Consider the following 10,977-nt stretch of genomic DNA (forward strand, 5'->3'; position numbering starts at 1 on the left):
TGACTCCAACGCCTGGGCTACGCCTTTGAACTTGTTCACGTTTCCTGTCCTTTAATAAATCGTCTACAGTCACAAGCGGCTGTACAGACGTAACATCATCGTTTGGAGCCAGTCAGTTGGGTGTGGGCCGCAGTGCTATTCTGTCAGTGCAACATAAATTCATTCGAGCAACCGGAAGGATACGCTGCTAGTGGTACTGCCAGATATATCCAATTATTTGTCCCCCTTCCTCATTCTTGTTAAATTGTTTTATATACTCTGGTTTATCGAAATCTCCTGCACTTTTTCACATTTTTTCAAAGGAATATTGTTATTGCTTTTATCTAATTTCTCTCTTTTTTAGCAAGCTTTGTACAAAAAGATATTTATTATGAGGTACAGTGTGGCCAATCCTCCTTGTGGGTATGAGCCAAGATCTCTCCTAGGCGACAAGACAAGACAAAGACAACGACAACATTCTCACGTGCGCGTGCCTGCGGCACGAGACGAGAAGAAGAACAAGAACGACGTGGTTGGCCTCCGACATCGAGTATACGCATCCTTCAAGCCGCAATGAAGATAGCATCGCCTCCAGGCGCAACGCCAAGGGTGAGTAGAGATGTTAACGAAGCCAATGAGGCTTTCGAACAAGGGCTGTGTGTAGTGTCGGCGGGCGGCAGCCGACGACCCTTGCGTACACACTGTAGCGAGACGCGACGGGTACCTGCAACAGCCCGCGACATGTAAGCACAGAGACCCACCCTATACTCTCCGAACCCCTAACGTCGACTCGACCGACGAGCGGCCGTTCAGTCACGCAACACACATAGGAAAACGCGTACACACGTGATTGGCTGTATTGAATCACGTGTACCGCTCAATAACGGCAACTGTAGAAAGACGCACAACTAAAAGGCACACAGCTAGCGCCCATACCCCTCACGGATGGCACCGCATATGTCACGCTGTGTGAGCTTAAAGTATAGTATCTAGGCACTGTACGTAAAGTACGGAGACTCTGATTGATATGTGGCGTTTAGCGTCCCAAAACTTATGGGAGACGCCGTAGTGGAGGGCTCCGGAAATTTAGACCACCTGGGGTTCTTACGCGTGCACGCAAATCTGAGTACACGGGCCTACAACATTTCCGCCTCCATCGGAAATGCAATCGCCGCAGCAGGGATTCGAACGCGCGGCCTGCGGGTGAGCAGCCGAGTACCTTAACCACTATAGACCACCGCGGCGGGGCAAGTACGGAGACCCTTACACGAGGAAAGTCCTCTTCATCGGCTGCAGATTTTGGACCACCGGGGGCTGGTTTTATTTTTTACATGCGCGTAAATTTAAGTGCATGAACATTTCATTTTTGTTGACATAGTAGGCGTATACTTGTACCTCTTTATGAAGGCATCGAAACAGACGTGCGTATGCCCGTTTCACAATGGTGGTGTCAAACATTTATTCCATTACGTCCGTGCTCGCTGTATTGGCGTTCGAAATGTCGTTCGTTCACCGTATTAAGTATATACTGCATGAACTATTTTAACGCAAAATGTGTTGTTTTGCCAGGCTCCGCAAGCAATACTGCCGAAACCCTCAAGCACGCGTCATTTCTGCCATTTCTCCGACGAAAATGAGGTAGTCTATTCTCTGTGGACCCCACTTCCGTTACGGAAACGACGTCAATAAAAGGAAAAGTGGCAGTTAGCTCGGGAAAAAAAGTTACCCAACTTGTAAATCAAACCTCATGATGCATGAGTTTTTTTTTGTTTTTTTTATAATCACCGAGCTTCCTTGCACACTGCAATAGAGGACGCAACGCCCCTAGACCCTAACTTTGGTAAAACTCTACAGTATTACAGGGACAATAGAAAAATGTATCCAGCAATACATAAGAACCTCACAGAAATGGAATCAGTGGCATTACGCAGAATCCAAACAAACACATACACGAACTTACACAGGCTATACATGTATTCGACCCCAGAGCATACAGAGGTAATATGTCCGTGGTGTGGGGCCACACCAACTCTGTTTCACATCACGTGGGAGTGTACACATCACAATGAAGAACACCACAACATGAACAGCACATAGGAACAATGGGAGGCACTGCTGTCCAGCTCGGCCATTGCTGATCAGCGCTGGCTGGTCCAACGGATAGAGATGATGGCTAGGGCCAGCGGAGCCCTGGAATAAGCGGCCCGACCATTCGGAATGCTCCGCGTTATGCACAAATAATGTTCTCTCTCTCTCTCTCACTCTCTCTGCCAGTCTCCCGGTTCGTCGCAAGACGTGGCGCCCGTCCCTTACTCCAAGCGCCTGGTGTGCGTGGTCGTGTTCGCCGTCGCCGCAGGTCTCATGGTGTCCGTGGTCGCCCTCTTCTACGTTTTCGCGATGGTCACGCAGATTTCCACGAAGAACGGTGGCGGCGACCGCTCGGGGGAACGCGTGAACCTCTCGTGTCGCACCGACGGCTGCTCCCGGTTCGAGGCGCTGCTCGCGGACACCCTAAACACCAGCGTCGACCCGTGCCACGACTTCAAGGCGTACGTCAGCTCGCGTTGGCTGCGCGACCCGACCAGCGAGCCGGACTACCAATGGCGTTACAAGTGGGACGTCAAGTACGCCTGGATGCGCATGATGGCCGACGAGATACGACTGCGTTCCGATACGTCGACGCTGGAGCACCTGATGGCCGACTCCTTCGAAGCATGCGCGCACAGGTCGGTTGCCTACATCCATAGAGTTTCTTAATACACACTAGAGGGAACTCTGGCGCTAGTGTCTATGGGAGCTGCAACGCACGGCGCTTCAGTGAGCATGGGAATGATGGGTAGTACACACATTTGTCTAATATTCGTACTTCTGGCCTGCTTTTGGCTCCGTGCGTGTTCGTATGGCTTGTAGCTGTTTTCTCACGAAACAAATATTAGCAAATGTTCAGCGGTTGCGCTTCACCATCTTATTCTTTTAGACTTACCGTTCCAAATCAGGTCACGAAGTTCGAAAGTGTTGCATCTTTCTTTCAAAGCGAAACCGAAACACAGCAATAAGCGAAGCCGCAAGTACCATTCGCCGCCCACAAGTACGAAGACTAGGCAAATGTGTGTACTACCCATCGTTTCCATGGTCGCTGAACGATCACAGCGCCAGAGTCCCCTCTAGTTAATTTTAGGAAACGCTATGCCTACATCATTATAGTTTAAGGGGACAGCCTAATCAGACGCTAGTATTGTGCCTCATAAGACGGCTGGTGTCTGCTACAAAAGCCCACGTGACGTGAGCCAGTTCGATTATATAATCGGATAAAAACGAGGGCTCGAGTCTTTATCGAACACAGGTGTTCTACGTGGCAGTCAAGCACTCTACAGGAGAGCCACACAAATTGATTTATTGCCTGCTTATTAAACGCAATGAAACTCGATATAATAATAAAGTGCGATTTCACATTTTAGAGAACTGTTAATGTCAGTCACTTGATTGTAGGGCTCGAACACACGTCGCACATCACTTTGCTCAGCAGCCAGTTCACTTTCATGCTCACATCTTCGTTGCACGGATCAATAATGAGATAACGGTAGTTTTTAACTTTTATGCGTCCATGCGCGAGCATCTTCTTTACTACGCTCATGTTCTTGAATGTCGCCGCACACACATGGTTCATCCTATACGTCCTTAACGCAACCGCATCGGGCGGCAATCGGAGGCTTGCAACAGGCAGTGTCACAAAATCTTCCACCCGATATGGTCGGCCTCCTAAGTCAGCATACAATAACATCACATTTTTAAAACAATACGTCCTTGTAGGAAGGCTCGCCAATACAATTTCAACGTCCTCGTTATCTTCAAAAGAACTGTTTCCACCGCTTAGGGCCGCTCTCACCACTCCACTGAACCTTGTCAACGCACGTCCGTTCGCGTCAGTGGCCGGAAATGGCATCCATAGAGCCACTTAGTTTCTGGAAGCGCTTCAGAAAAAAAAAGCGTTATTCATGTTGTCATGACGGGCGAGAAATCACGTTAACGGGTTTAATATTGATCAGCCGAAGACTACTCGAGTACAAATATCGACCAGTCAAACTACGTCAAAACCATCATACAGCGAAGCAGCAAAAGCACGAGAGTATGCGAGAGTAGACAAAGACAACTTAGTCTCACGACAACCATCATCATTAGAATTTATTATCATCATCCTATTGATGAATCATGTAACCATCATGGTCATCGTCATCTCGATATATCGATTTGTTTACTCACTCTCCTCTCTGCTATATGACCTGCGAAACGCCTTCTACTATAGGATTATACGATGACGGCAAAAGAAAGACTATGAAACCTCTTATAGCTGTCAAACTGATCAGCTATATTGTTTGCTTAACTGTGCGTAGCAGGTGCAACGTTGGCTAATTGATAGGTAACGTTATGGTGGCTACCATGGTAATGTTGCAATATTGTGATCATTGATCTTACTCTTACGAAAAATGGCAGCATATCCAAGGAATGAATGATGGAGAGTGGGGCGAAACATTCGTCCGTCCATTCATTCTTGCTTCCGTCCGTCCATGCGTCCGTCTGTGTGACCGTCCATGCGTTCATCCGCCCGTCCGTTCGTGCGTCTGTTCGTGCGTCCGTCCCTGCGTTCGTCCATGCATCCGCCCCTGCGTCCGTTCATTCGTCCATCCATGCATCTGTCTGTGTGTCCGTTCGTCCATCTATTCAGCACTCCAAGTACCACCATCTCGCATCTTCTCATCATATATTACCCATATAGAAGCACCACCATCCAGCGGACATTCCAAGGACTAAACGAGAGGTGGCACACGCACACTTTCTTACGGCTCGCGCTTCGTGTCTACTTCCCACCTTTAACCACCTCGAGTTCATGGTATATACTAGTTCATTGTATCCATGGCACTGTGGCTCAACGCTCGCTAAACCTTTCTAAAACTAAGGAGGTTACACCCAGCGAGTATAACGTAGCAACCCTTTCTTGTCAGATAGTGCTCAATGTACATGCCAATGGCTGCTAATGGGGATTGTAGCGTGCGCGTTAACTAAAAGCCGAATGTTCCTGTCTCTCATTCCTCCTTATTGGCAAGTACATTGAGCACTATCTTTTATTGTTCAACAAAGCACAGAAGAAATCTCTCACCGGTACCACCTTGGATGTCAAAATGTTATACTTGTTACACACTACAACGACTACGAAGGACGAACGGGTGTTGTTATAAGGAGCTTCGCCCCTAAAAAGTTAGCATCAGTTAGTAAACGCGTGTGTTTATTTGTTTCTGGAGTATTTTACTACTTTCGCAGCATACCTTTACTAGCCAACCGCTAGTACAGCTTGTAAGTTTCGTCATTACCAGGGAAGCTTTCTTAGCGTTTTCAACTAAGTAATTATCTTATCAATTCTATGGCTACTAATTATTACACGGTGCGCGATCCCAAAGTATGGGTATATATAGCCTTCAAGCTGCAGCTACAGGGGAAATCTATCAAGTCTTGAAGATTTCCGTGTGCGTTTGCATGCGTGTTCTCGCTTGTGATTCATTTATATGCACCCTCATACACATATTATCACGTGCTCATATGACCATATGATTTGCTCGTATGATCAAGCATCATAATATGCATGATCATAAGTAAATATCATACGAATATATGCGCACCTACAACAGTGTAGTTACATAAAGTAGTTAGCAGCCAATATTTTTGCACGAGGACAATACAGCTTCGTTTATTTATTCTATACTTATGTAATAGAACTATCTTGATATGGCAGTGCACACGCACATATAAAAAATTGGTGTAAACCTCAACTTTCGGGGTTCCTAACAGTTTAGTAATGGACTAACCACTCGATTCCGCACCATTCACTAACTAGGTAGTAAATTTCGCTAATCTGCATTTCACTGGCTTCACTTACTAATCGACGTATGTAACTGCGCGGTAGTAAACACGGACGACAAGAAGATACAAGGACAAGCGCAGACTATCAACTGAAGGTTTATTTTTCACAAACCACATATATATGACTGAACCAGAAACAGAAAACACGAAAATCTACAAAAAATGATGACTTGGCACTTAACAATCGACAAAACGTGAACGTTTGACAAAAGCAGATTCAAGGACCATGTGCGCCACTTGCCAGATACCGTAGCTCTTTATCTAAAAGAGCTACCGACGGTTTGCTGACGCAGCGTTCTGGTTCCCGTGCCATTTTTTCCGCTTCGACAATCATACGGGTATGATCGTCTTTGTGCCTGAACATTACGACCGTGCTTTCGAACTGCGCAAGGCAGCCACACCTACTGACGTGCTGAGCTAAAAAAATAGCTCAGCACGTCAGTAGGGTTTTTTAGCTCAGCACGTCAGTAGGTGTGGCTGCCTTGCGCAGTTCGAAAGCACGGTCGTAATGTTCAGGCACAAAGACGATCATACCCGTATGATTGTCGAAGCGGAAAAAATGGCACGGGAACCAGAACGCTGCGTCAGCAAACCGTCGGTAGCTCTTTTAGATAAAGAGCTACGGTATCTGGCAAGTGGCGCACATGGTCCTTGAATCTGCTTTTGTCAAACGTTCACGTTTTGTCGATTGTTAAGTGCCAAGTCATCATTTTTTGTAGATTTTCGTGTTTTCTGTTTCTGGTTCAGTCATATATATGTGGTTTGTGAAAAATAAACCTTCAGTTGATAGTCTGCGCTTGTCCTTGTATCTTCTTGTCGTCCGTGTTTACTACCGCGCAGTTACATACGTCGATCATGAATCACCAACTCGCCCAATCGTCCACCTTGATTCACTTACTAAGAGGCTGGTGCTTGACGTCACAAGTGAAGGGTCAGTATTTAGTTAGTTAATATGCTGACCTTTTAGATGCGATGCATCTCTTGCTCGGGTCTATGTCTCACGGTGTCGGCGTCCGCGCTCACAACTCCCTTCCTTCCCTCACTCCAACAGCTGCGCGTTACTCTCTCCCCTTCTCTACGCTCCCCTTCTCCCCTCGAAACGCCGACGCAGGTACCGTCTGCTAACCTACGCTCACCCCCCCCCCCCCCCCAAAGGCATTCCTCACCGCGGCGTTTACACAGTCAAAGCGCATGCGCGTCTCCTCTCCTTTTCTCCTCTCCTACGCTCCCCCTCTCTCGCCTCGCAACGCCGACGCAGGCATTGTTCCCTAGCGAGTTTCTTGATTGAACAACCCGACTGATCGCACTGCACAAACGTTTACTCACCGCGCTGCATATACAGGCACTGGATCTTGACCTCCAAAGCATGTAGTTTCCTAAAAGGAGACGCTTATGATGTGATTCCTATGTTATACTATTAAGAGAAAAAAAAAGAGAAACGTGAGCCCCGTAAACGTCTGCATCAGAGTGCGATACCTCAACAGTAGGTCACGAGGGATGGTGCAAGGAGGGATTAAAAGGGTATGATTAAAAGGCAGATATGGGCAGGAGAGAGCAAGGCGCAGAGATAGCAAACGACAGAAAACGACGGAAGTAAAGAGAAGATAGGAAAGATGGACACGGTCGCAGGAGTCCTAGGGCGGGGCACCACTCAGCGAGAGCTCATGTCGGCAGCAAGAGATGGCGTAGGGCGAGTCAGTCGGCCAGAGCTGCGCTGTCGTTGGAGATCGCGGGGGCCAACCGCGGTCAGCACAAAATCCAGAGAGCGACTCATAAAAGGAGACTCTGGCGCTACGATCGTTCAGCGACCATGGGATTCATGGGTAGTACATGGATCTGCCTAGTCTTCGTACTAGCGGGCGGCGAATCGCGCTTGTGTGTATTGCTGTTTCAGTTTTGTTTCGAAGGAAAAAACAAACCCTTTTTAACTTCGTGACCTGATTTGAAATGGTAAGCCTCGAAGGTTAAGATGGTGAAGCGCAACCGCTTAACATTCGGGGATTTTTGTTTCGTGAGAAAACACCTCCAAGACAAAAGAACAGACATCGAGCCAGCACTATACGAAAAGCAGACAAATCCGTGCACTACCCTTCATTCCCATGCTCGCTGAAGCGCCGTGCGTTGCAGCTCCCATAGACACTAGCGCCAGAGTTCCCTCTATAGTGTGTATTTAGGAAGCTCTATGCTCCAAAGTAGCACCGGTGGAAGATTTCTTGTGTGCGTTGAACAATGAAAATTCGCAGTGTGCGCGTTAACTAAAAGCGGAACGCAGGTTTCTTTGTTCAATTGGAGTCTTCTGTCTCTCACTGCCCATAAGTAGCGATTGACATGTTCCAGTATGAAACACTGGTCCATCACTGCGTGCTTTGCGCCTCCCCAGATTTCTCTCCTGCGCAACGCCACGATGAGTGCCAACGTCGCCGCCAGTGTCAGCGTTAGCACCCGCTGCTTCGCATGTACACTTTGTTCCCTTAAGCGGGGGTGATGTAAAAGTTTTTTTAAAGTGTTGATTATCCGCTATTATGAATACCAACATTTTCTAGCAGTCTCTAGCCAACTATTTACGCTGTCTAACTCATGTTTTCTTGCGCGAACAGGTCCAGCGAGAACGCAGTTGATACGCGCAAGAAGTTCAAGCAGTTGATGCATGACCTCAGCGTTCCTTGGCCTGAAACTCCGCCCAGGGACGTGGACCCGTTTGAAGCACACCTCAACCTGAGCATCCGCTGGAACATACCGCTCTGGTTCGACGTCAAGATGCTTCCCGCCGACACCTCCAGAGCAAATAAGTTCATCTACATCTACCCGAGTGCATACGCCAAGTTTTGGAAGGGCGAGTACGACGCCATAACCAGTCAGGGATCGATGCGCCAATACGTGAACCAGTATATTGAGTACTTCTACCACGAGTTGACACCAAACTCCAGCGGACAGGCGGCCGACATTTGCCGGTGCGACGCGGTGTTCAACTTCACAAGACACGTCGTCTTTCAGCTAGCTCGCGTGGACGCCAAGCAGCAATCTGTTGCGGTCCTTGGGTTCGGTTCCCTGGCGCGAGCTTTCGGTCTGACGACGGAACGCCTCGTTTCGCTTTTGAACGACTACTTCCGGCCCAAGAACTTGTCCTTCTTCGATCAACAGGACCAGGCACTCGTGAAGGCGACGAACACGCTGGACGTCGTCCGTCATATCATCACGGAGACGGATGCCTCGACGGTGTTGAGCCACCTGGGCTGGTGGATGCTACAGGTGTACGCGCCCATAGCGGACAACCGCTTCTTCGTTCAGAAATACGGAAGCGTTGAGAAGGCCGAGCTTCTTCGTCCACTGTTCTGCGAGACCCAGGTCGAGAGTTCTTTCAAGCTCCTGCTACTCGTCACGCACATGGACGTCCACTTTCGCAGTCAACAGCAGCGAAACATCCAAAATCTCCTGACCAGTGTGCGAGAGGCTGCCTTTCCAGAGTACAAAAAATCGCACCCGCCAGCCGACGTCAAGAAACTGCTTACCGGAAAGCTGAGAAGCTTGCGTATCAACCTGTGGCCCAGACCGCAGTTCCGGTCTGCGGCGCAGCTCCGTCAGATCTACTCGTTCGAGTACACGAGCAAGAAGACCATGTTGGACTACTGGATCTCGGAGAGGAGGGGCAACGCGGCGCTCATCGGTAGCAACGCGTACTTCGAGGACAAGCGGCTGCCGCACGGGAACTCCAAGGACACCTTTTCCTACGACAGCATCTTAGACACCGTCAGCTTGTCGATGGCCGCGGTGCACGAGCCGTTTTATTACACCGATGACGACGCGTTCGGAGCAATCAACTACGGTGGTCTGGGTGCGAGCTTCGCGATGACCCTCCAGGAAGGTCTGGAGAGCGACCCGGCGTTGCGCACCGCCGTCGCCAGTCACGCTTCGAGCGGAGCTGCCCACGGAAGCGAGAGCCTACCGTGGGGCGCTGTGATAGGCAACGATACCAAAGGCTCGCCACGGCTAGAACTTGGTCCATTATTTTTGCCGGCATTCCGCGCGTTCCAGTCGAAGATGCGCGGTGCCGGTTCTCTTAACGCGGGCCGATTTTCACCGGCGAAAGTGTTTTTGTTAATTTCTGCCACAGCCAGACACGCGTGCGCGCTAGCTTCGACTGTAACGCTGCGCTGCAAGCAGCGTCCGACTTCGTTTCTGCGTTTGATTGCAAACGCGGTAGCAACATGAACCCTTGATGTAATGCAAGCCCTATAATAAAACTGTTCTGTCTACCTCTGGCACTTGTGAACATACACTTTAGGCCGAGGTGTGGCGTGTTTTGCTTTCTGATTTCCGCATATTGATCTTGCATATTTGCCTTAACAAAGAAAAATCAAATGGAATGTATACTGCACAAAAGGCTTTTGCAATGCAAGCCCTATTTTTGCGTGTTACGCCGGTATGAGGCGAAATGCCAAAGCTAAAGTATTTAGAAGATAGCGTAAGGGTAATTTAGACTAGGCGCATGATGCTTTTGACCATTTCAGCTGAGATATTTGAGTTTCTATGTGCTACTTGCAAAATAAAGGTTGATAAGTTCAAAAAGAAAACCATCCAATTTTGTTACGTTTAACAAAATTGTTTTGAATGACCAGCCGTTCGTTCAGCATGTGGACGCGGAGAAAGTATCAACGCGCGACGGACGGAGCGTTAAAGACCTCGTTTTGAAGTGATTCCAGCGTCATCGTTCATGTCGGTGTTATTGGTTGCGAGCGAGAAATCCTCGTTGTTCGCAAGTGAAAGATCAAGAGAGATGCAAAGCAATAAATGATAATTGGGTTCGAGTGATATATTCACCCAGACCTTCTGCGTGGAAAGCGGGTGTCCTATTGCACTGCCATAAATATGGGAAAAAATATGCGAACCTTAACTAGTGATTTTCTTAACTTTGTAATAATTACTGCGTGGCAGAAGCGTATAGAACCACGCCAGGTGTCTAAATATGTGCAATTTGCAACAAGCGGTGTTTTAAATTTAAAAGCCCACCCTGTCTCGGACACATCTCATCGTCTCATCAGCGTGAACAACGTAAGCAGCTGCCTATAGTTTCACGTGCTGTCTTAA

At 48.4% G+C, this 10,977-nt stretch overlaps 1 protein-coding gene across 1 annotated transcript; it reads left to right on the forward strand.

Moving 5' to 3' along the window:
- The first annotated feature begins 552 nt into the window (after positions 1-552).
- Positions 553-10,404, forward strand: LOC142766101 (endothelin-converting enzyme 2-like). Its single transcript, XM_075867942.1, has 4 exons — positions 553-588; positions 2,254-2,705; positions 8,490-9,836; positions 10,401-10,404. The coding sequence occupies exons 1-4, from the start codon at positions 553-555 to the stop codon at positions 10,402-10,404; spliced, it is 1,839 nt and encodes a 612-aa protein (XP_075724057.1).
- Positions 10,405-10,977: the final 573 nt, after the last annotated feature.

This window comes from Rhipicephalus microplus, chromosome 6 (genome assembly GCF_043290135.1).
Source record: "Rhipicephalus microplus isolate Deutch F79 chromosome 6, USDA_Rmic, whole genome shotgun sequence".
Lineage (NCBI taxonomy): Eukaryota > Metazoa > Arthropoda > Arachnida > Ixodida > Ixodidae > Rhipicephalus > Rhipicephalus microplus.

Coding starts and splice junctions, on each gene's coding strand:
- LOC142766101 (XM_075867942.1), top strand. CDS start 553: ATGAAGATAGCATCGCCTCCAGGCGCAACGCCAAGG. Junction 589..2,253: donor CTCCAGGCGCAACGCCAAGG/GTGAGTAGAGAT, acceptor TCTCTCTGCCAG/TCTCCCGGTTCGTCGCAAGA. Junction 2,706..8,489: donor TTCGAAGCATGCGCGCACAG/GTCGGTTGCCTA, acceptor TTGCGCGAACAG/GTCCAGCGAGAACGCAGTTG.